A 26484-nucleotide genomic window follows, 5' to 3' on the forward strand; every position below is an offset into this window, starting at 1 on the left:
AGTTCAAAAGTTCGAGAAGAGCTTTTCATTATAAGATCTACGTGAAGCAAAAATTTGTTGGCATGATCTTTGATGCTAAGTGCTAAAAAAATTGCATCTCGGTGAGCTTGGTCAAGAGCTTGGCCTAAAGACAATACTGTATATTTAACCATATCCTCTTGGATAACTTCATAATGATGTGGAGATGAAAATCTGAGTAGCAATGCAAGTTACAATTATATGCTAAGCCATCCTTCGAGCCAAACTCCAATTCAACCTAATTAGAGTTCAAGTTAGACTCTAATTCAATTATAATCAAACCAAATTAAGATCAAGCTAAAATCTTATACTCAAAGACCATATTCAAGTCAACCCCAAGCCTTAAAGGTATTAGGAGTCTTCAAGTTATAAATGCATTAGGACTCTTTAAGCCCTAACCTAGCTAGGACTCCACCCAAACCTCAACTATAAAATAGGGAGGAGAGACTCATCTAAAGCATCCCCAAAGCAATCCAAGTTGCTTATCAGTGATGATCTTAATAGCACATAACAAAATTGGCTAACTTCTATTGAAGGACCTCTTGAAGTTTTAAAGCATTATTTGGATACGCAAAGCTCATATCATAGTAGTCCACTCGCCTCAAACCAAGTCTTAATAAATTTAGATTATGATAACCCTCACTCAAATAGAGGCAATCACCAAGCAAGGGATTTGTAACAGCACTATAAAGAAAGTACTAACTATAAAGTCCTTAAACCCTAAGGACTTTGAGCACCCCTCACCCTATAAAACAAGGGGGTATACCCCTATCTAAAGGAAATCAAAGAAGTAACCAACAAGAGTCTCACTGACCCTTGTTATTCCAGCCTTAGAAGAGAGAATAGAAGAGAGAGAAATAGAGAAAATAGGAATTATACGAAGTGTATCCAATCCTTCTAACCATAGCCTTCTTCCTTGAGTTGCAATAGTTGAAGCTTTGTATCAAATTACATCCAACTACTATGAGAAGCCCTTATAGCTTGCTACTTGCTATCCAAACTTCAAGATGAGGCTCCAGTAGTGAGAAAGAAAGAGACCACAATTGGTAGATTACAACTAATATATCAAAAAAAGTATCAATAATATGAATATACTATCCTTACTTAGTGATATGATTTATGATGTATATTCTTCATAAATATGATAAATGATAAACTTATATTTTTGGCTTTTAAAATTAAAGTACATACTTTTCAAAAATATTATTCTTAATATTTTATGAAATGTTAGTTGAGCATGTATAAAAGTTAATGTTTATTTTAACAAAAAAGATATGGTCATTAAGCCACTTAAGCATGGATAGAGTAATAAAAAATTAAATAAAATATAAATTAAGAGAGAAGTGTTATACTAAAACTATTAAAATACATAAGTGAGATTGAAAGATAAGTTTAGACTAAAAATATTATCTTTATCAAACCAAATTATGTTAGGATATTAATGACACTAAGAGAGGAGAGTGGTAGGGGATTTTGACTTAATACTATAGCAAATTTTAACTGACTTTAAAATTTGATCAAAAATCTATATCAGAAATATGATTAACCAAATATTAAGTGCAAGTAAGGGTTACGAGTAAAGTGAAAAATAATAAATAAGCAATCACAAATAAAAGTCACTAGTAATAAAAGGAATGCAAATCAATTTATAATGGTTTGGTCTTTCCTATGTCCACTCACAGTTTCTCTTTCCTCAAAGTCATCAAATTTTACTATCGATCTTCTTTCTAATAGGCAAAGATCAACTACTCATGTTACAACTTTTCTCCTCTTTATAAGCTTCGGAGAAAACCTCTATACTTACTCTTTTATAAGAAATCTCTAACATCCTATAATTTAATATCATAACTAAACTTAAGAGGAAGGAAGAGACTCAAATAGTGCTGAGAGCTATAATATTTTACAAATTCAATGTTCCATCAACCAAGCCTAAGTAGGACATTTATAGGCCCTAAAATATTTTAAGAATGGAGCTAAAAAATTTAACTCTTCAAAAACTTTAGGATATGGGAAGTACTACCATCGTAACTTTTGATATCGTAATTTTGAACTCTACGATACTACCATCACAAAATTTAAAGTTTTGATGATACTATTATCACCTTAAGTGGTACTTTTATCACCATGTATGGTACCATCATAGAAAAGCCTGACATGCAAAAATAATACTTATCGGTTGACTCAAGTTATACTATCGTTTAGGCCCAATGGTACCACCATATAGGCCTCCTTTTGACTACCAATTTGACCTTCTAACATATCCAATTCAGCTCACCTTTAAGCCTAATAGCTTTCTTGACAAATTGGTATTGTTTCGACCCAATGCCAACTCAAATTGAACCAAAATGAACTCGATCAAGACTTTAACAAATCAACCATATATCTGACATGCGAAGCTTTTAGTATATTATGCACTTTTCTGATAAGTTATTCGATCTTTCAATACTTTATCTAAACCTTTGGCACATCACCCTTTCTTTTGGCATCTCGTCTATTGAATCAGTATGTTGATTTTTTCATGACATCTAATCTTTCGGCAGAATATCCAATCCTTCCAACATGATACTCATACCTATAGTATAAAGTTTAATCTCTAGCATGTTAACCAATCCTTCGGCTCGATATCTAATTTTGGTATAATAATTTTTTGGTGCAACGTTTGATTCTCTTACTCGATAGTTGGCCTTTCGATGATCCTAAGTCTATGATGATGACAACCAATTGATGATGAAGTTTTAACAATACTCCCATATCTATATGTATTTTTAAAAAGTTATGATAAATTTGAACTCAAATGAGCATATATCATTTTAAGTTAAAATAATTATTTTAAGTTTCAAATTTTAACCATTATCAATGTATAATGATCAAAGTATAACTTTAAGTTAACTTTTGTTAGTTATCTAATAATAAAAAAATCATAAGATATCATGACTCTCTATATTTATCCATGAGTCACTATTTTTTCATTCGCCATAAATAAAAAGTATGAGTTACTACTTCTAACCCATAAAAAAATTGATATTATCATTATTATAATTCAATCATTTAAGCCCAAAACTCAATGTTAAATCAAGTTTTAAATTTTAAGTTATAATTATAATTATTTCAAGTTTCATATTTCAACCATTATCAATGTATAATGATCAAAGTATAACTGTAAGTTAACTTTTGTTAGTTATCTAATAATAAAAAAATCATAAGACATCATGACTCTTTCTACGCATGAGTCACTATTTTTTCCTTTGCCATAAACAAAAAGTATGAGTTACTATTTCTATAAAATAAAAAAATCATAAAACATCATGGTACTACTTCTCCCCTTTTATATTAATATTCCAATTGAATAAAACAAAAATTACTTTTATATGATGGTACATAAAAAATCTCAATATTATGTCATTAAAGATAATTTAAAGTTATAGATACCAAGAGGTCAATTGATGATGGGGTCTTAATAAGACTCCTCCTATCTACATATTATCTTTAAAATATGATAAGCTTGAATTCAAAATAATACACTTTCAAGTTAAAACAGATTTGATCTTATTAATATTATCATTGCAAGCCCAAATAATCACACTATTTTCGAATTTCAAAGAATATTTAACAAAAGTTTGGCATTATTTATTAGTAACAAAAGGTTATAAAAGTATCATATGTCTCCTTATTCAACATATAAGCTAGGCATAAATCACTACTACTCCCCTTTGGCCATTAACTAAGAAAAAAGTTACTTCTTCTCTCCCTTTGGTCATAAAAAATATGAGTTAATTCTGCTCCCCCTTTGTCATCAACAAAAATAATAGAATATATAAGTAATAAATATAAAATAGTCACAAAATAAATCTCAAGTAATAGGCACTCAAAAGTCAAGTGAAAGATCATAATTCATTTAGACAAATCTCCCCTTTAATTATTAACAAAAAGAAGGAATTATATAAAAACAAATAGCAAAGATTTTTAATCATGCATTTGAAAAATTCAACATACCTAATTCTCTTCTAATAAAATCAAATTATTCTTCACTCAATAGTTTAGCAAAAATATCTACTAATTGATGTTTTATATTAATAAAATTTAAAAAATATATAATGATTCCTAACATGATCCCTAATAAAATGATATCTAATATCAATGTGATTAATCAAATATTGAGTGCGAGTAAGGGTTACAAGTGAAGTGAAAAATAATAAATAAGAAATCACAAATAAAAGTCACTAGTAAGAAAAGGAGTGAAAAATAATAAATAAGTAATTACAAATAAAAGTCACTATTAAGAAAAGGAATGTAAATCAATTTATAATGGTTTGGTTTTTCCCACTTATGTCTGCTCACAATTCCTTTTTCCTCAATGTTATCAAATTTCACTATCAATCTTCTTTCTAATGGGCAAAAATCAACTATCCTTGTTATAACTTTTCTTATTTTTACAAGCTTAGGAGAAAACCTATATACTTGCTCTTTTATAAGAAATCTCTCACCTTCTATAATTTAATATCATAACTAAACTCAAGAGGAAGGAAGAGATTCAAATAGTGCTCAAAGTAAGAGCTACAATATTTTACAAATTTAGGAATAGATGTTCCATCAATCAAGCCTAAGTAGGGCATTTATAGGCCCTAAAAGATTTTACGAATGGAGCTAAAAAATTTAACTCTTCGAAAATTTTAGGATATAGGCAGTACTACCATCGTAACTTTTGATATCGTAATTTTAAACTTTACGGTACTACCACCATAAAATTTAAAATTTTGATGATACTATTATCACCCTAGGTGGTACTTTTATTATTATGGGTGGTACCATCATCGAAAAGTCTGACATACAAAAATAGTACTTGTCGGTTGACTCAAGTGGTACTATCGCTTAGGCCTAGTGGTACCACCACTTAGGCCTTCTTTTGACTACAAGTTTGACCTTCTAATATATCTAATTCGGCCCATCTTCAAGCCTAATTTCTTGATAAAATGACATTATTTCGACCCAATGCCAACTCAAATTGATCCAAAATGATCTCAATCAAGACTTTAACAAATCAACCATATATCTGACATATGAAGCTTTCAGTATGTTGTGCGCTCTTCAAATAAGTTGTTCGATCTTTCGGTACTTTATCTAAACCTTTAGCATACCACCCTTTCTCTTGGCATCACGTCTATTAAATTAGTATGTTGATTTTTCCATGACATCTAATTTTTCGGCATAATATCTAATCCTTCCAACATAATGCCTAAACCTATAGCATAAAGTTAAATCTCTAATATATTAACCAATCTTTTGGCTCGATGTCTAATTTTGACATAATAATCTATTGGTGCAACATTTGATTCTCTTACTCGATAGTTGGCCTTCCAACATAGTTGGCCTTTGAATCTATTGGTGCAACATTTGATAGTCTATAATTGAAATATTTCATACGTCACTTATTTCAAAAATAAATTAGTCTAATAAACTCATCAATTGATTTCATTATCAAAATTTAGGATTTAACAATCCTCCTCTTTTTTATAATGACAACCAATTGATGATGATGTTTTAACAATACTCTTATATCTATATATCATTTTAAAATATTATGATAAATTTGAACTCAAATGATCATATATCATTTTAAATACTTATATTGAATTCAAGTTAAAATAAAATTGATCTTGTCGATATTATGATTCAATCATTCAAACCCAAAACTCAATGTTAAATCAAGTTTTAAATTTTAAGTTATAATCATAATTATTTTAAGTTTCAAATTTCAACCATTGTCGATGTATAATGTCATTCTAAGTATAACTATAAGTTAACTTTTTGTTAGTTATATAATAAAATATATATATAAGACATTATGATTCTTTTTATTTATGCATGAGTCACTATTTTTTTTACCATAAATAAAAAATTTGAGTTACTACTTCTTCTCCTTTGTCATTAGCAAAAAGAGGAGGGTGATATTATGGTATTACTTCTCCCCGTTTATATTGTTCGCTGAATAAAAATAAAGATTACTTTGATATAATGGTACATAAAAAATCTCAATATTATGTCATCAAGGATAAGTTAAAGCTATGGATAGCAAGAGGTTAATTGATGATGGGTCTTAACAAGACTCATTCTATCTATATATCATTTTAAAAATATGATAAACTTGAATTCAAAATAATACACTTTCAACGATAGTCTTGAATTCAGGTTAAATCAAATTCAATCTTATTAATATTATCGTTGCAAGCCCAAATAATTACACTAGTTTCGAATTTCAAAGAATATTTAACAAAAGTTTGCCATGATTTATTACTAACAAAAGGCTATAAAAGTATCATAAGTCTCCTTATTTCCTTGTTCCATATAGAGTCTAGGCATGAATCATTACTACTCCCCTTTGGCCATTAACTAAAAAAAAAAATTACTTTTTCTCTCTCTTTGGTCATTAAAAATATGAGTTAATTTTGCTACCCTTTGTCATCAACAAAAAAAAAAAAGGTTATATAAGTCATAAATATAAACTAGTCACAAAATATCAAGTTATAGACACTGAGAAGTCAAGTGAATGATCATAATTCATTTGGATAAATCTCTCATTTAGTTATTAATAAAAAGAAAGAATCGAAAACAAATAGCAAGGGATTTTAATCATGCATTTTTCTTGAATAGGATTCTTTGTCAAATAAATTACACTAATATTATCATATTTTATAAGAATATTTTTTAGACATAGTCCATAATCTTCTAAAGTATTCTTTGTACAAATTATTTGCATATAACATACATCTACCACAACATATTCAGCTTCAACGGTAGATAGTACGATAGAGTTTTGCTTCTTGGATGACCTAGGAACCGATAAATTTTAGAGATACTTTTTCTATCTATTTTATATTATATAAAGTTAGTGTCAACATAAGCAATCAAATTAAAATTTTTGGATTTAGGATACCATAATTCTAAATCAGGTATTCCTTTTAAGTATCTAAAAATTCCGTTTACTACTTTATAGTGAGATTATTTATGATTAGGCTAAAATTTATTACAAAATCCACTACTAAATATTATATCAGGTCTAATTGTAGTAAGCTACTTTATAGTGATAGGTATAGTAAAATACCTATCATGCCTCTATATATTTTTTTTATCAAAGAATTCTCTTTTATTGTTCAAGTCTAATTTAGTAGAGATGTTTATTATTTTAATATATTAATAGGCATATTTGGTTTGACTAATGAAAATCTCATCAATTAATTATTTAATTTATAATCCTAGAAAAATATTAGTTCACCCATTAAACTCATTTCAAATTCTTGGCTCATACTCTTAGTAAATGATTCAAGATTCATTAGTAAAACTAAATATGATATTATTAACATAAATTTAAATTAATAAAAAATTATTATTAAAATATTTAATAAATAATATGATATCGATCTTATTTTTTACAAAATTATTTTGAAAAAGAAATGAGCTAAGTCTTTCATACCAAGCTCAATGGGGCTTAATTCAACCCATAGAGAGTACTAGATAATTTATAAACATAGTTTGAGAAATTATCATTTTCAAATCCAGATAATTGCTCAACATAAACCTTTTTGAAAATAAAATTATTAAGAAAAATATTTTTAATATATATTTGAAATAATTTAAAATTTTTAAAATATGCATAGATAAAAAAGTATTTATTTATGCTAAATATATTTATTACTTTTCTTATGGCTTCGATTTTAGCATCTATTTATGCTAATATTTTAGTATTATATTTTACACTACTATGTCTATTCATTTTTCCCCTATTTTCTATGTTTCATAGCAATGCTGCTTACTACCCATTAGTTTTCAAAGGCATCTATTCCTATAATTTTGGTTGAATCTTGACTTAGAATGTTTAATTTTGTCAAGGATTTTAATTAAATTTTACTTTTACTACCATTTTTTTTTCTTCTAGATTAAAATGCTTTTTATCTGTACTTATTTAATATTAATATTAATATTAATAATATTAATATTAATAATTAAACTAAAACAAGAATAATTATCACTACAAATATACAAAGGAAACATTCTAATTTATATCATCTCAATAGTAGCAATGACTTGATTTTTATCCTCCTTAATTTTACAAAGATTATTTCCCAGATTAATTTCATAATATTTTTTCACCGACTGTTCCATGCTCAATATATTACTTTTAAATTTAGACATATAAAAAAAACATTAACGATATATATGTAAAACTAGGTATTTTAACCTTGTCTTTAATATTAATTATAAAATCATCTCCAAATTTTATTTTTATAATAAATGATTCACCTAATTAAAAAAAAACTCTTATCTAGTTTAGCTTCAATATTGAAGTGCTATGTACTATCAAAAAACAAAATTTATTGTGTCGTAAGCCCATGGAATCTTTTCTTTTTAGTCAATATAATTTGTATGTTCTTGGATAGGAGAATGACCATGACCATATAGTCATCTTCCACATCACATTCTTTAAACTAGCATTTAGCTTCAACTACGTCCTTTGTTGGTATAACGATTTCGATCATCCTTTTTATTTTGATCAGCTTTATATCGTAGTCATTGTTTAATTTTGTATTTATAATAAAATAGTTGCCCAGATTATACATATTCATTGATGTCCATCTCCTTGAGATTTTTAGACACCTTGATCGAACATAATATATACTCAAACTTATATGTTAGGAATATAAATTTTTTTTCATGATTTAAATATCACCGGCATCCTCTTTATAGTTTTTATTTGGTTTCTCGATACACAAAGTGTGAGATAAATAATTTGAGAGTAATTCATATTCAACCTTTCAAATGCTAATTCATAGTGTGAGGATTATATTCCATTAAGGTTTTAATAAAATGAAATTTTTTATACTGAATACTATAATTTTTAAAAATAACATTTTTTACATAGAACTTTTGACAATTATCGAATCATTATATTCAAGATTATGATTATAACATCGAGTTTAACTATTTAGGATTGTAACACTCATAATTAGTCTCACAATAAAAATTAAAATTAATTTATAAGGATCTGTGTATATTATGATAATTTTAATTTAAATATTTTAATTAGTGATTAGATCAAATGAAATTATAAGTCAATTAATATCATCATCATATCAAAATCGACTTAATATTTAGGTATGATGTCAAAGTCGACTCAATATAACTTATCGCTCATTCAGGAAAGAGAACAAGATGTCGGTCATTTGTGTTTGTCACGTTAGTACCTGCGTTGCTGTGAAATCCCAACTCATTCCATAACTCTTCGTAAATGTCAGTGTACGGGAATATGCGTTGGCGTGTCCTTTGATGTGTCTGTCACGAGGCTGAAGAACAACTCATAACCACACGATAAAGATCGAACGCATGAGATTGCGTTGATCCATGTCATGTTATCTCCATCATGCAACTTAAATGTACACGGCTCACTCCAACCGCCAGACTAATTGGCAGATTAGACGGTGACTTGACGCGCCCATCAAAGCTGATTACAGATGCTGTTGCGTGTATCAAAGCTCACAGCTTCGGAGAAACCAAAGCACGGCTGTTTTGTGCGACTATAAAATGTGCGGACTCGCCCCCAAACGAACATAAAACGACTGAAGCCTAAGCAGAGAAGAGGAAGTGGCGCGGCCGATCGATGGGTTTGAAGGTGCGGGAAATATCCTAGCGTTTTGTTTTTTCGGATCCATGTGTAGTATCCGACCCAATCTGCTTTGATAGTTGTCATCTTGTTGAGATCAGTCTGCTTTCAGCTATGGTAGTGTATGTTCTGATCGGAATTTTGTTGCTGGCGTAGATCAGATTTGGTTTTTGGGTCGCTTGAATATTTGGTGGGTCTATTTTCTGCTGATTCTTTCGTAGATCTTCTGATTCTATCGTCCCACGATCTGTTCAATAAATTGCTGTGTGTGTGTGTGGGAGTAGGGATTGTGTTGGATGGAAGAGATGTTATTTTTTTTTATCCTTCTCGGATGGGGCAAGAAATCGATCTTAACAATGTTGTTTGTTTCTGATCTCTTTGCACGGTTGTCATGTCACTACTACCTATTGATTTCTTGGCATATACTTCCTCTGAAAATATTATTTGTGTTTTTCTGTTTTCTCTTTTTTTGGTTCTCAATATTTTTGCGTGTATCGAATAAACATTCAATTATTATCATTAATGTTTAAGTGGTCATAGTAATCATGAACTCTTTGTGCAATTATCATCATGTTGCAGGAGGAGTTTGAAGAATATGCCGAGAAAGCAAAGACCTTGCCTGAAAATACGACCAATGAGAATAAGCTGATTCTCTACGGTCTCTACAAGCAAGCAACTGTTGGACCAGTTAATACTAGTATGTACAGATTTCCTTCTATGTTATTTTAGCATCAGCTTTATGTGTTTGCAATGTCAAATATGAAGTTGGTAGATGATCTGAATTCTGACAGATATTGCAGGTGCAACCTTTCATCTGCTCTTAACCCTAGAAAATATAGCGGCCATACCACGTCAGTCTTGATTGCAATATCATTATTTGAGAAAAATTCTCTTCTGTTATTCCCAAAATTAGGCACCGGTGCAGGATTGCTATAATCATTCATAAGGCATACCTTTATTCTAAACCAAAATGGATGACATAGACTAAACATTGAGACGGCATCCTTTATGTTTGTTCATGTTTTCATGTCATACTTTACATTTATCCCATAAAGCTGCTTCCTTTACCATTTCCTGCTTTGGGATATGTTTCAAATCCTCTGAACTGTGTTTACCTGGTCATGCTTGGCAGTGGCAAAATATGAAATTGCATGATGCTTTTTTTTTTCTTCAATCTCTTGGGTATAACATGCATCGAAATTATCTGATCCCTATGATACCTATATTTGGGCCTGAACCTGCCTAAGTCCTGGTGACCCAAGACACTCCAAATACTTGCATGGTATTACCCACTGTTTAACCTCAAGGAGACAATGCTGAACAGCATTTTGCCTATATTCATTGCCACTTTTGCAGTTTTCTTGTGCTTTATCTTTTCTAATATAATTTTTTTATCAAAGATCCTATCTGACAATTAAACAGGCTGCTCTGTCATATATAGATTTAGCAATGGAGTCTCAATTATTTGAGATTGGCTACATAAATCTTTTGTTGCCATTGAGATTCGTAAAGAGCCATATATTTAGTCAAGTTAAGAGTATTTGAATTTTTTTATGGTTTCTGTTAAAGAGTTTTTTAAGGTCTTCTTCTACTTCTCATCTACTAGGAATTTATTTCTCGCCTCTTCTAACTACCGCATCTAGGTTTTATATCTGAGTATATATAATTAACATTATTTATTTTACCTTTTTTGACTACCACGATTAGTGACCTCTTCTAATAGAATTTATTTGGGATCAGCCACAAGCTCGTACAATTTGTCGATCTCCTTATTAGTATGAGTGATTATTTCACTATCTGATGTAGCCCTTTTGAGTATATATTACTAACAGGAATTCTTTCACCCCTTCTGATCATCGTCTCCTATCTGTGCACATGTCCATAACATGTCTGTGCTTGTAGGCCTCCTTATTAGTACCATGAGTGAAGCTAAAATTGTTAAAAAATTTACTTGTCAGTTTTGAACTATTACATAAGATAACTCTTCCACATACTTGTTACTTTTATGTTTACCTTCCTACATTTTGCTATTTTAGTGTTGCTAGGCATTAAGTGATTTTTCTGAAGCGACAAATCTTATAAACCAGGCCACCTGACAAATTGTCCAATCTTTTCATTGTTACAGATAAATCTACCATTATAATTTGTGTTTGTAATATTTTCAACTGTAGTTTTGTAGGTATCAAGTGATGCTGTGCAATCCTATGAATACCAACTTCCTGATTTCTTTGTATTTGTGTCATTCTCTTCTTGACTGTCTCATTTTTTTTCTCATCATGTCTGAAAAAATATTTGATCTGACATGCTATCCTTGTATAGCACAATCAAGTCATGTACAAAACTTCATCTCCATATGAAAATACCTTCACTATTTATTCCTCCCTTTGAGAATATGAGAATATCTTCTTCCCTGGAAGAGAAGATCCTTGATGAGAGGCTAATATCCTATCAATATGCAGATTTGATCTCTATCTGGAAATTGTTATTTTAGGCTATGTGTTTTCTTCAAGTCAAATATTTTCATGTTTCACTGTTTTACATGTTAAACATTTTCATTTTGTTTTAGGCTGTGTTTTTTCAAGTTAAATTTTTTCACTCTTTTACTCAATGTAAAGGAAAAGGACTTGCATAATAAAATTATGTTTTCCCCCTTCATTAGGACATATAATGAATGGTTAATGAAATTTATGCAGTTTAGACATCTTGTTTCTTGGGTATACAGGGCACTGAGCCTCATTAGTGCATGCAATCTGAGTTTGGAATGCTTTTACTTTTGCTGTCAATACATGACTTACTACAACCTTTTGTTCCAATCGATGTTCTTTACTTGATAGAAGAGTTCACCCAGGTGCGCGTTGGTTTCAAAAATGGGTCCATACTTGAGCCAGCCCTATGTTTTGCAGGTCGCCCGGGTGTGTTCAATCAGAGGGACAGAGCAAAGTGGGACGCTTGGAAGGCTGTTGAAGGTTTCAGAAGCTACTGTGAATCTTTCACTCCATGTTCAAATGCCTAGCTTCTTTCTTACTTAGGTTTATCACTTGCAGGCAAATCAAAGGAGGACGCCATGAGCGACTACATCACTACGATCAAGCAGTTGTTGGAAGAGGCTGCAGCAGCTGCGTAGACTCCTCCTGTCCGAGTGCCATCTTCTAGTGATGCATTGATCAATTATCTTCTGAACGACATCAGTATTTCTTTCTTTCCCCGTGTATTCACATCTTCATCTATCAAATAAGTTATGTTTTAATCGTGGATGTATCTGATCAAAAATTGTGCATGATATGATAGCTCAGTAAGTTAATTGCAAAAAAAGAACTTATCGAGAGTGCTTACCACAACGAATCCTCACAATTTATCTTCGGCTACACCTGCAGAAAAGACTTGGTCATTCTCAAATTCTAACTCGACCTATGAAGTCCAAGATTCCAACCGATCATTCACAGCATTTATAAGGTGTCAGACGTATCCAAAATGTTTGTTACATGAAAATATTCATTTCTATTAGTCAGAACATTGTAGATCAACACAAATCTTTAACACCACTAGGGACATGCACGCGAACATACCAAATCTTCAACACCACTTCAAACAGCACAAAGACAGGTGGAACAAACACACAGCCACGGAGCTTCAACTTATTCGACCATAAATGATCCACAAAGGTTGGATCGTTTGGTGAACTTTTACTGCAGCGGAACCACACAAACTGATTCCTAACCGTCAAGTTTCTTGGTCTTCTCTTTTTCCAGCAAGTAGTATCTCTCAGCTTCTGGCATCGTCACCATGATGGCGCGCAGTCGGGAATTCATTTCGTCTACCTTCTGCATCATGGCGTCATTGGTGAACATGCCATTCAAGACACGAACAATTGTTCCCCAGCTTTCTGTTAAAGGTAAGATAATGATTACTACAGAGCCAATGGTACCCCATGCAATGGCAACCACTGCCCAAAACGTGAAGTAGCCCAAACTGAATTTTCCTGCATGAAAATAAAATGAAATTAACAGATATAGTGAATCATATAAGTTCTTCAACATTGAGGATAATTTTTTCCAACCATGATGTCTTTAGATATAGACTGCCTTTTTTGTGTCATTGGCACTGTCAAAGGACTGCAGCGCTTGCAAGAAAGAAATCTAAGAGAGATCGGAAATTGATTTTGCATTACTAGACAGTGAGAAAAGTACATGTATAATGCTAATAAGGTACTACCGCAGAACTCGGCCAACATGACGAGTTAGACCCATAATTTCATATGCCAGTTTGAGTTGATGAAGCCAAAAAGAAAATTCTGTAACATGTGCTACCAGATTAAAAGTAATGTTGAGTCCATTCTAAACTTGTATACAATATTGAAGGAAAGGAAGTGTCTCAATTTTTAAAGGTATTGCTATAGGTCTGAATCAATATGCTGGTAACTAAAATTTAGCTTAGAAGTTACAACTTAGCAGAGTCAAAAAATATTATCCTTGACTCTGTAATTTTAGCTTACCAAGAAGTAAATATGGAGATACAAATATTCTTACCTGCTGGAAGTGAAAGCATCGGCCAAATGATCACGATGATAGCTGTGAAAACTATGCCCCACTTCACAATCCAACCCTTAGCTCTCAAAAGCTTTTCCTCCTTAAACTCTTCATCTGGCAAATCACTCTGTACCTGCTCAACCAATGTTATTTCTTTGGTAGTTCCCCAGTCATATTTCTGGGGCCACAAGATGCTACACACAACATGAATAAATCCTCCAGTCAATATAGCTACTAGGTTGCCAGCGAGCATGGGAGCGTTCCGACCAGTAGTCTCAAGATTAACACGGCCATATTCTATGCTTGTCACTGCTAACCACGTAATTATTCCTAGGATGCAACCAATGACTGTTCCAAGAATAGCACCAAGTGCGTTTGCCTTTCTCCATAGAAGCATCAAAGCTATAGGCATCACTGCTGAGCCTATAATTACTCCCATTGCAAGATACATCCATCCAAGAGAAACTCCAACCTTGTTCAAGATTACAGCTAAAACACCCATGAAACATCCAAAACCAAGGACAACCCCTCTGGAGACTTTGAGTATCTGCTTCCCAGTTGCATCAGGATTTATGTATGTCCGGTAAATATCATATGTGCACAAAGAAGAAACCGCCACTAGTTCCGCTGAGCCAGCAGAAGTCACAGCCCTGCAACAAATAATTGGCAATGTCCATTTATTAGAAACTCCAATATGCTCGTAATATCTTATACAATACAAACTCAGGGTTGCTTATGACATAAATATCTAAGTCAGGTCAATCACTCACTTAAAAGCTATTTTTTTGTTAATTTTAATAACCTTAACACATAGGGTAACAATTGTTAGGGCAATTTCACCAATTCCCTGGTATTTGCGGAACCTATTTCAAGATATTTTTCCTCTTCTTGTCAAGCTCGAGGTTGTAGACATCTGCTACATCCCTAGGGCTAGTAATTTTGTTAGCCATTCAGGAGTTCCCATTTCTGCTGCATCCCTTGGCAAACTTCATGAGATCCCAAGGTTCCCATTTCTTGTATGCTGCGGCTGACTGCCCAGCTCACCTTGTTGTTCTTGATACTTAAATCAATTTAGCTTTCTTTCTTTTCCAAAAAAAAAACATAGGGTAACAATTTGAGTATGATCATTACGGTTAGTGATAATTACTTACTAGTTCTGTTGAACACAATGTAATATCAAGTTGATGTTTCAAAATTATAAGTACAGATTGATTCGGATTGGTAGATCTAAGATTAGAGTTGAACATAAACAGAAGTATCTGTAATGAGTACTTGCGACATTAATACTTGACCCTGATAGTTTCATTAACTAAAATCTCTGTTGCATTCCATATTTCTAAACAAGGCTTAGAACTTTGAGCCCTCCTAATGCGAACAGAAATGTCAAATTCAATAAACATAACATCTCACTTCATTATCCACCTTTAGATCTTATTTTGCTGAAGCTGATACCCTTATCCTAGACACATTATCCATCATTTTCTCATTCTCCCAATTACCTTATGTTCTTAGATGTTCTTTGGTGCTGAATATTCAAAGAAAATACATTTTAGATCAACTTTTTCTCATAGAAGGTTTCAAATGTTATGTAAGACATGTCAGACATAAGTACAGCAATCTGTAACTTGAATTTTCAACCAAAGTATACCATTCATCTGTTTTCTAGTGCTCGATGTCACATAAGAACTGTGTATGCTTTTTGAACATAAATCCTTCTTTTGATATTTATCCTTACCCTCCATAACTTTTCTCAATTTAGTTTACCTATAAATAAAATGCATTATTGTGAAGCCTTGGATTTTTGTGCACCGAAAAATTCTAATGTCTTAACCAAGGACTACTGTACTATCCGAAATGGGAAACAGTGGGGGGTGCAGGGTGGGGGTGGGGGGTGGTGGGTGGTTTAAGGGTACATACTGGTTTGGGTGTGGGTTGGTACACAGACCATCCCTGTTTCAAGCATCATGGTCAAAAAAAAAAAAAAAAAAAAAAAACGATGGGATCCATCCAACTCGGCACTAAAAAAAGCAAAAAAAAACAAATTAAAGCTCACGAACGTGAGGCCTCTTCTTGCACGTTGCTGCCACTACACCTGTTTCGTGATGTCATTATCGCCGCCACTGCTTCCCAACGTCGTTGCTACCACCATCATTGCTTCCCGATGCCGCTACAACCACCACCATTTCTCGATGCCGTACCGCCACCACCGCTTCTCGATGCTACTGCTTCGCAAATCCTTGGTCATACTGGTTGATGCCGCTACCAACATTGTTGCCCCGCGTTCCTTCTTCTTCCCAGTTATGCTCCTACCTCTTCTCCTCCACTTCTTCTTTCTTCTTCTTCCTTCTCCTCTTTCTCTTTTTCTTTCTTCCTTCCTCCTTGCTCCTCTATTCCTCCATCGCCCCTTTCTCTTCTCCTTTATTTGTCTTCCTCTCCAAAACACCAATACATAGCAGTGTACTATGTGTCGATACACTAGTACTAACCAAAATGTACTAGTTCGACAGATTGCCAAAACGGGTTTGGCACCCAAAACAACGATCCTTGGTCATAACTACTAATCTGATTTATGCTAACATATGTGAATTTTTTCAATTATATGTATTAAATTTCTTTAGATTAAATAAAATTTAGAAGCTAACCAAATTTTATCTTTAAGGTTTTTTCCTACGAAATAATATAAACCATATAATATTATAAGTAAAATAGTTAAACAAGTAACTTGGTCTATCGCTGCTTTTTGGGCTGCGATGATATTTTTCATGTAACCATAACACATTAAGCTATAACATCCACACAGATTTGTCAATATAACTGCAATTTGTTGACATGCCACCGACTTGCACAAAAATCAAGATATCTGTTGCCCATTAGGAAAGAACTAGAGAACTAAGAGCCTGCATTCACTTGCAAACCTATGAAAGTAGAAGATCAAACTAAAAGGGAGCTTAGAACTTACATAAAGAGCATTGTGAGTAGGAGGACTGATCCTGATTTTCCCATTAAGGCAGTTGCTGTAGCAGGAGGAACAAGGCCTTTCGCAGCTTCAGTTGCTGTTAATGGAAGATCAAGAGCCAGTGCACCTAATCCCAATGATGTTGCCAAAGAGAATGGTACAGCAAACCAAACAAGCCCACCCAACAAATATCCCTTGTGGGTAGATGATGGTCTTGCAGCTATGGCACTCATCCAATATCCCTGAAGCACAGAAAAATATGAGGACTTTCAAGATATCTTTCATATTTTGACTAATAAACCAAGTAGCTAAATTGTCAATGATGTCAATCAAGCCAAACAATCTACCAAATAAAAATAGAAAAAAATTTCCAAATTGGAAAGTAAATAGTAACAAGAAGCCATTGAACTGTCACAGATAGCAACAGGACAGTCATATCTATTTTTTCACCAGCAACCTGTTTAATAGTGATAAACAGAAAAGGTGCAGTAACATCTTATTAACCAGTTGGTCATGACATGTTAGGAAATGTCATAGATAATGAAGATGTGACTTCTGCACCTCTTGTAGGTTATGTACAAAAAAACCCTTGATAGATGTGATTGGATGTTGTTTTGTTAATATTTCCATTGCTAAATTTATTTTTATGTTTTGACATTATATTTTTTGTCATTTACGATTGCACTTCATTGACATTATGTCAAAACTTTATTAGATTTCTAATTGTTTTCTAAGATAATTGATGCAATGGACAAATATCTTGAGAAAACAATTGAGTCGATATTTCTCTTATATATATATTTGGCATCTGCAAGGAATAAATAACTCTATCAAGTGAAGTCTCCTTTATATTCTTTTACCTGCATTTTAAAATCCTACATAGAAACAAGAAGTGCCAAACATTTTAATATATCAGTTTAATAATAAAAAGGTTTTGATATAGGAAATAAAACAGTAGATCCTGAATTATTTGCTTGAAATCTATAGGTCATATGAATCTTTATATGGTTTCTAGCATTTCTTTGCTTCCATCTACTAATGGTATTAGTATAAGGGAAGAAGAAATATTTGGAATCTAATTGATAAAAGGAAAAACATGATAAACAATTATAATTAATTAAAATTTTATTTAGAAAGTGATATTAGAAGTGTATGAAGTCCTTACAAGTAGAAAATTTTGATATTTTAGCATGGTAAAAGACACAAACGCACATTTATATTCATTTTACCGTGGTTCATGGTATTCTTAGCCCTTCAAACACTCAGAAGCAGCCTTTAGTGTAAGCAGAGTCATTAATGAAAAATGGTAGAAAAATGAGAGAAAATACATTAGAAGTATCCATCTATCTTAAAGATTAGATGGATGTCGAATAAAGACATAATATTAAAGATAATAAATATTTTATGTTTTTATTTATATTTTTGAATTTTTATGTAAATTTTTTAACCTATTTTAATTTTCAGAAAAACAAGGGTCCACCTTACGTAGTCCAACATGGCCTTGGGCTGCATGCCAAATTTAGACCAGATTTGGTTTCTTGGCCTGGTAAGTGGAGTGTCATGCCACCCCAACCCATGTCTGTCAGCTTGCCCTAGCCCATATTACATCTCTATCCAAGCATTTGTTTTTAATATTCTTTTACTTTTTATAGAATGAGGATTAAAAGAAAAGTTCTAAGCACTGACATAGTCTAAATAAGAATGAGAACAAACATCTAAAGGGCATTGATAAAAGGAAAGCAAGTCAAAAGTGAAGGTAATGATGAATGTGTGCAGAAACAAACAACATGTTAGAAAATGTAACTTACATTGTCTACAAAAACGGTTCCAAAGTTTCCAACAATGTTGATAATTCCAAAAACAAGGCCACCTGAACTTAACATGGTTAAGTAAGTTCCTTTATAGTTCCCACTTACAGGTCCACAAGATTGACCTGTATGTGAAATTGGATAATCACATACTCTTGATTTGCTAGCAACCTTCATAAGGTGGTTGTATATGACTTTTGGGCTGCCGAGATGACTACTTGCTGTATATACCAAATAAACAAATATGACCAAGACGACGTGCACTGCATGTAACAGGAAGCTGAAAGTTAAGGATATCAAGATAAGATAGCAACATCACAAATTCAGATACGTAAGATTGCAGAAAGAGAAATAAAATATCAGAAATATTCTTAATCAGAAACACTTACAGATTCTTGGAATTTAGATATACCACAAGACTAGGAATACCATAGGATCCTGATCAACTTGTGATAATTGTCGATGCAAAGTTGATAAAAAGGTTAGAGAAAATTTTGCGCATCCCTAGTATCATCCTTGTTATGAGACAAAATCAAGATGGTGTGTGTGCGATAACAAGGGAACGAATTATCTCAGACACATCAGCTTATGGAAGAATAAAATAAAAATGAGAAGCAATATAAACATGTCAGTCAGGTAGCAATAAGATCGGACTGCTTTTGTGCTAGGCAGATACTAGATTTGCCAAAGAGAAAAAACAGCCTAAAGGCCTATATAGGCATGAACTAATATTTAATGTTCAAATTTCTCATTTTTGATGATCATACATTTGTAAAGTAACATGAACAGAAACCTATCCAGAACTCATCTCATGTAGACGGGTGCAACCAAATCTTAGGCCTGATGATATAATATGGCTATGCTTGACTTAATGCATCCAGACACAAATCGGCCGTGGTCACAACCTTTGATATCATCAAGAGAAAGACAATTTAATATTACTTTAGTGCATGGAACCACGCTCCCATTTGATTCCGACAAATCATTGGCAAATTATACATAGGAAACTTCCAACTTCTAGGTACACTTCCTCTGTGACATGATTTGACAGATAAAATGACAATCAGAACCAATCATGAAAACTAACATAAACTAAATTTAAGCTTTTCATTAAGAAAGATGATGAGAAAAAATAAAATCTAGAAGTTATAGTGTAAATCTCTAGGGAACTAATTCTACAGTTGAGAAAAAAAAATTGAAATACAATTCTCTGTGCAATGGCATAAAGAAAATCAAGTAGATATTTTATGGATAAAAGAATGAGTTTTTATACTCGTCTATGCCTCTTTGCTTGTTTATCCTTTTCTAATCTGTCAGCATTCAGAGTCTCAGACTATGAAAACTAAACAAGATTGAAGATAAAACATTGAAATAATAAACACACACTTAAAATTGGTAATATAAGATGGATCTATCAATGGTAGACTTTTTTTGGGTCTATTTATGACACTGCCTCCTAGCTCTTCAAAGGAAGAACTTCATTGATTTGCTGATAGAAGGATCAAACAAGAAATCCCAAAGCTAAAAGACTGCTACAAATACAACATATAATAAAAGGTAAATGGATGTTCAGGCGGCGAGCGTCCATAAGGAGATATGGCCAATCTGATTATGGACTAGAACAAAGCTTATCTGGAGGACATAAACCAGTGCCAGCCCCATCTTCTGCTGTCTCCTCTGCTTTTCTTTCCTTTCCAAGTGATACACCAAACTAAATTATTAATTTTAGATTAATTCAATATCAGAACCTAAGTTATATCTACTTACTCGGGTCTCAAGGTTGGCTTGGTTTTTGAATTCAAATGCATGTTGACAAAGAAGGGTGATGGCTCCATATCATTATTCAGCCACTGTTATCTTCGAAGTATCTTACATTTACTGATATTTGTTCCTTCCTATCTCATACCATGGTGATCTTGCCCTTTATTCTTACCCTTTGGTGATCCTTGATAATTGTACTCTTAAAGATAACCTGACTTCAAAATGCCTTTTGGACGTTACCTTTGACAAGTTCATGTAATGTGTTCATTCTGTGAAAATTCAGTAGTTGAGGCAACTGATTGAAAATTAAATTTGACTTGGAAGACTTGAATACAAAAAACTTTGTCTTCTTCTAATTCAGTACATATGACGGTACCTTCCTCCTTTGGCAATGCTTATTATAGTCTAAATTTTTTAGTCATTAAGTTTTGGTAGTAAAGAAATAAGTTGGCCGAAACCCTTACAGCTCCTCATTATGTTCCATATGCTGTGTGGACCGGTAAGCTCTCCTCATTGACTAACAATGATTTTTCTACTAATACTCTTAGTTCATACATATCCTACTCTCTAACGACTTCATTCTTGGTTAAGTTCTATGCACATGAACCAAGCACAACAAAGTAACAGCTTACATGGGGTCGGCTACATGATCCTTTTCAACATTAAATTTTCTGATGTCACTAGCAATTCAAGGTCACATTTCTTTTTGATTGCTTCTAAAGAATTATTCTATACTGTTTGTGGAAATCCTGACAATTCTATTTTGAATAGAGTATGTTCTTTTTGGTTCTCATTTTGGCATGTCCAATTAATCTTGAATAATTTCCCCTCAAATTCCTCGATTGGAACTACCTTATAATATCATAAATCCTAGCACAAAACATTGTCAGAACAAACCTGAATCCAAGCATGTTAAACTGCCAATACAGCAACATGTGGCACATACTTTTCTAAAGTTTATCAAGTCCCTTCATCCTAATTACTTACTGGGAGATAAATAGTCTGAAACTCCAGGAATCTTAAAATGATTCTGGGGCCCTGTGTCGTTCCTTTGCAGACCAAAACATTAATATCCCTGTGAACAAACATTTTTAACCCAATCAACTATACTTTCAGGCCTCAAAGTAAAATTAAGGCACGGTCACTATATTTCAGGCCGTAACTAATCATAATCCTTGCCTTCTACTTTTGCATGTTCATTTTGGATTCACCCATCTCCCTATTGGCAAAAAGATAAATTGGTCAATGAAGATATCTGTATCTCATGGAAAGGAAAGTTTTACAAGGGTCATGGCAAGTTCTATTTCCTCTGTAACATTTGATTACAGGAGAGATTCACGACCAAAAAGACAATGCTACAGTTTTTATGACAATAACCAGAGTGTAACCCAGAGCTAATATTCATCCAAAAGAAGGAAGGCTGTATATTAAATTTTTCGTTAGTCCGTACCAAACTCATTCTCATCTACTTATTGTTCCAATTCATAAAAGAAGGAAACTTCAGATTGCATACCTATGACTGAGTGTATGTAGCTCGCCAAGAAGGTTGCCTTTAACCCTCCAGCTAGCGTGTAGACAATAACACCGAGAGGGATCAGAAAGCTCGCGGCGTAGATATTCACACCAGTGAGTGCATTGACAACTGCGGAGCCGCCGAGCAGCAGCATCGCAGTCACAATTATGTTCGTCATGAAGCAAAATACCAGAAACACAACATGCGCAGCAGTACCCCATCTGCATCAACGTGTCGCAAAATCGCGCATCGAAAATAAAAATCGCGAGAAAATATATCCTAATCAAAAGAATCTGTCGATTCTACGGCATACCGTGCTCTGACGATCTCGCAAACGGTGTGAGCCCTGGGTGCCTTTCTCTTGATCTCTATGGCCATGACACCAAACAGGAGCACCTATTCATGAACAAAAAGGAGCAACCTTTTATCTTCACTGAAACACTGAGACCCTCCTGGTGAGGGCTGGGGTTTGGGAGCAGATGACTGACCTGAATGGTAGCACCACTGGCATACCAGAAAGGGCCGCTGACTCCGTACTCCCAGGCGACGTTGGAGCTCTGCAGGATGGTCGCTGCCCATGTCCACTGCCATGTCCAATTCCAGTAAGGCACAGGGAGGAAGAAAGAAGGGGACTGAACTCGGTAAGTTAGGAGTACCTGCGACACAATGACGCTGGCGATGAGGCCGGTCTTGACATTTCTTCCGGCGGTGTTGAACCACTCGGACGTGTGACGGGATCCCACATACCGCTTCTCCAGCCACACCTTGACACACAACAATAAAATGCCTTCATCAATCGTTGGTATAGCAATTATTATTGACACACAACCCTAAATCCAACGCTTGCATTCTCATACAAATCAAATCTACTAAAACAACCTAAAGTTTAGGTTGGGTTGGAACGTGACCACCCAAGCAACATGAGTTGCATCAATTTGCTTTTGAGGTTGCCTATGATCGATCATACACAGCTCAAGGATAAGGAGCTCTCCCGTAACTCTCCTCATTCAAATTGCTGAGAAACACATATGATCAGCATATAGTAAGTAGATCGATCATCTTAAAACAAGCGAGTAGGATACTAGTGTTCTAGGAGTGCTGTTATTTTGGAGAAGATTAAGACTTTGTATCACTCATATATAATGATTTGTCTTTGCCTCTATCCTTTTTGATGTTATTGTTTTTTTTTAATAAAAAAACAAAAATCAAATATTAATTCTTGGGAAAAACCTCTTAATTTAGACTATGCTCATTTTTTATTTTCTAAAAATACGTAGACATCTCTCATCCTTTACATTATATTGTTCGATTACATGAACCGATTCAGAAAGCAAATTAGTTCAATTATAATAATTCATATATTATTTTTATCAATATGCCAAAGACACTGTAACATATTCAAAAGCACACAAATCATTTTTTTTTATGTCTTTGTTCTTAAACTAATAAAAAATATATATTTAGTTCTCCTTGGTATAGGCTTAACAATATTTTAGTATATGGGGCAAGAACATAATAATTCTATAATTCTACTAAAAAAATACTATAATTAACATAGAAATCTCAAGTTTTTACATATTTTGCAAGTAATGTTGGGAAGAGAGAAGAGTGGAACCAAAATTAAAAGAGAAATCCATCGGAGATCAATAAATAAATAATGACAATAAAAAATTAACATATGATTTAATGTGATTGGATAAATCCCTATCTTACATTCATGAAATCAAATTTATCATTATATGAAATCAACTACAAGATCTTGAATTATCCTCATTCAAGCATAAATTTTCTTTCGGTGGAATCAACCCTTGAGTTATCTCCATTTAAACATAATTTTTTTTCTTTTGCATATCCCTTAATATATACTCCAAAAAAAATTATATATTTTCTCTCACCATCGAGCATCAAAATATTACTCACATCTTGCTTTTCTCTCATCAAAACTAGAAATAAATAAGATATTTATAAAAAAAATTAAATCCTAATTTTTAGAATTTTCTTCTTATTCTTGTAACATTAGCTATAAGAATCCTAATGATAAATTAGTTTATATTTTTAATATTTATTCTTTAGTAATGATATTTTTTTATTCAGTATCAAAATAATATAATATTATAAAAAATATTGTAATTCGGTTTATTCTGACCGATTCATCGAGCCAATCTAAAATAAAAGTGTGAGAGTATTTTTGATTTGTTCTTTTTGGAATGACTTTTATCCCAAGAAAAATAAACAGATACTAATCAAGAAAATAAAAAAATTATATCCCAAGAATTCATCCAAATATCAACTAACTTTGCGATGAATGGTCTTTTTCATCCCAAAAATTACATCCCAAGTCTTTTGGATGTAATTAGTGATTGACGGATGTCACAATGACATATAAATCAATCTTAATACAACGATGTGATATATATGGAAGGCACCTAAGACTTCACTTGGGTGGTTGCATCAATAGAGAGCACTGTTCTAGTTTGTCCCTCAAAAGTCAAAACAAAGCCAAGCAAACAAAGCCAAGATAGGATGTGAACGTTCCTCCCAACACCTTACTGTCATTCACTATCTCAGAGCATAGCTATTTAAGAATTGAATGACAAGTTTGAAAGATACATCACCAAAACTGGACGCAAATATCAAGTCCAAAGTCAACTCTCGAAAAGAAAACTGTTAAAGCTCTTAGTCAACGCTCCCAAAGGGGCAAGTTTCAGTGATTAGCAGTTCTTCAGGCACCCTATTCAGCACAAAATGTGTTAATGATGCATGAGGAAAAAGTGTTAATTCATGGCAGGTGTCACACACACTCCTTTGCTGGATATTATATGAAAATTTTCCAGTTTTAATTAACTCCTGAATCTGAAAATAATATCCAAGGCGATAGTTTTTGAGTGCATCATGCCATCAACTTTAAGAGGTTTATAACACTGGTGGACTGTTGTTCATTCATGAATTCAAGCTACAAAGAATCTATGAGAAAAGTCTCAGCAAGTATGCCATCATCAAAGGACCCATCACATTTTTATGTGGTGCTTGAGACACTGACAGACGCCTACTTCCCGGCGATGGAGTACAGGATGGATGTGGCCAAATGCGCCGCCAATTGGCGATTCCAAGTTGGATGTCAAGGGATGAGATGAGATGGAGTGAAGCTATCAAATGGAGATGAGCAGTCAACGTATAAAAATCCTATAGCCAATTTGAAACAGATCCTATTCTCTGTTTTCTAATGCGAAGGAAATACTTGGGTCTTAGTGAATATTCTTCCTACTGCAGATTTCGCATGGTGTGATCTACTGAAGGTAGTAGATTCGAGTGAGGATTTGTACCACAGATCAAATCCGATGGCTTCTACAATCTGCATTGCACCTCACGAAGTAGGAATCATTGTACTCAATTATTGTTCATGGAAGAATGCGAAAAACTAAAGCCAAGTAATCGAATCGAAATCAACGATTTGGACCCACTTCCATGGACCTTAAGGCACAAACAAACACCACACGAAGTAGCAATCATTCAAACCAACACCTTATCTTATCGCACCTCTTTGTCAACGGGGGAAGAAGAAGAGAAAGGCGTACCAAGAAGGAAGTGAAGACGGCGAAGAAAGCCCCGAAACCGAGGATGACGCCGTAGCCGACGCCCTGATTGAGAACTGGCTTGCCTCCGAAGAAGCTACTCTGCCTCACGCACTGGCCGTCGCTCGACAGCGAGTAGTACTTCTCGCCGAACCCCAGAGGGGAGCAAGAGGAGGAAGCCATGAGAGGTCGCTCCTGTGCAACCTCCCTTCCCTTCTAAAGCAAGCTGGGAATTAACAAGGAAGAAGCATGCGTGGGATGTTGAGGAAGAGAGGCCGCGAGAGTTTATAGGAGGAGAAGCAACAGTTGTGCGAAGCCGTTGTTCTGTCGTCTAAGCCCTTTTCTAAAGTATCAAGCTGTCATGGTCGATGTGGCTTTTCTTCTACCAAGTGAGGTCAGATGATCCCATGGTCTTCTTCGTTTCGGAAACAAACAAAGGGACGATTGCATCTTTTGGAATCTGTGGGGGGTTAAATGCCAAACACCAGTCGCTCATAATTCGTGTTCTCTCTCATTATACCAGCGGCTATCAGTATAATCGTGACAGAGATCCAGACAGACAAATTACCTTAGTATGTGGAGATGATAATAGGAAATGAAGTCAAAGCTTGCTTGGACTTTCGGGAATATGGACAGATACGGTCTCTCTCTCTCTCTTTCTCTCTCTTTAGAATCTAC

General features: G+C 33.5%; 2 protein-coding genes across 3 annotated transcripts; one reads left to right on the forward strand and one right to left on the reverse strand.

The window, feature by feature from the left end:
• The first annotated feature begins 9541 nt into the window (after window positions 1-9541).
• On the forward strand, window positions 9542-12917 carry LOC135584372 (acyl-CoA-binding protein-like). Of its 2 annotated transcripts, none has more exons than XM_065148821.1 (4): window positions 9542-9679; window positions 10250-10367; window positions 12508-12636; window positions 12715-12917. In XM_065148821.1, exons 1-4 carry the CDS (start codon window positions 9668-9670, stop codon window positions 12792-12794), a joined length of 339 nt encoding a protein of 112 aa, XP_065004893.1. In that variant the 5' UTR covers window positions 9542-9667; the 3' UTR covers window positions 12795-12917. The 2 variants fall into 2 exon arrangements, with proteins under 2 accessions (XP_065004893.1, XP_065004894.1); XM_065148822.1 differs by having other exon boundaries at window positions 12574-12636.
• Window positions 12918-13093: 176 nt separating this feature from the next.
• LOC135636783 (urea-proton symporter DUR3-like) lies at window positions 13094-26250 on the reverse strand. Its single transcript, XM_065148820.1, has 9 exons — window positions 25810-26250; window positions 22891-22998; window positions 22723-22818; window positions 22548-22630; window positions 22235-22455; window positions 18961-19223; window positions 17156-17394; window positions 14197-14846; window positions 13094-13649 (listed from the first exon to the last, which is right to left on the reverse strand). Exons 1-9 carry the CDS (start codon window positions 25987-25989, stop codon window positions 13384-13386), a joined length of 2106 nt encoding a protein of 701 aa, XP_065004892.1. The 5' UTR covers window positions 25990-26250; the 3' UTR covers window positions 13094-13383.
• Window positions 26251-26484: the final 234 nt, after the last annotated feature.

Source organism: Musa acuminata, chromosome BXJ3-4 (genome assembly GCF_036884655.1).
Source record: "Musa acuminata AAA Group cultivar baxijiao chromosome BXJ3-4, Cavendish_Baxijiao_AAA, whole genome shotgun sequence".
Taxonomy (NCBI): domain Eukaryota; kingdom Viridiplantae; phylum Streptophyta; class Magnoliopsida; order Zingiberales; family Musaceae; genus Musa; species Musa acuminata.

Bases quoted from the DNA above. Each gene is read 5' to 3' on its own strand.
- LOC135584372 (XM_065148821.1), top strand. The intron at 10,368-12,507 runs GTATGTACAGAT...ACTTGATAGAAG, and splicing joins TGTTGGACCAGTTAATACTA to AGTTCACCCAGGTGCGCGTT. The intron at 12,637-12,714 runs GTTTCAGAAGCT...TATCACTTGCAG, and splicing joins CGCTTGGAAGGCTGTTGAAG to GCAAATCAAAGGAGGACGCC.
- LOC135636783 (XM_065148820.1), bottom strand. From the start codon at position 25,989: ATGGCTTCCTCCTCTTGCTCCCCTCTGGGGTTCGGCGAGAAGTACTAC. The intron at 22,631-22,722 runs GTCAGTCATCTG...GTTCATGAATAG, and splicing joins CCAGTGGTGCTACCATTCAG to GTGCTCCTGTTTGGTGTCAT. The intron at 22,456-22,547 runs GTATGCCGTAGA...ACGTTGATGCAG, and splicing joins TGCGAGATCGTCAGAGCACG to ATGGGGTACTGCTGCGCATG.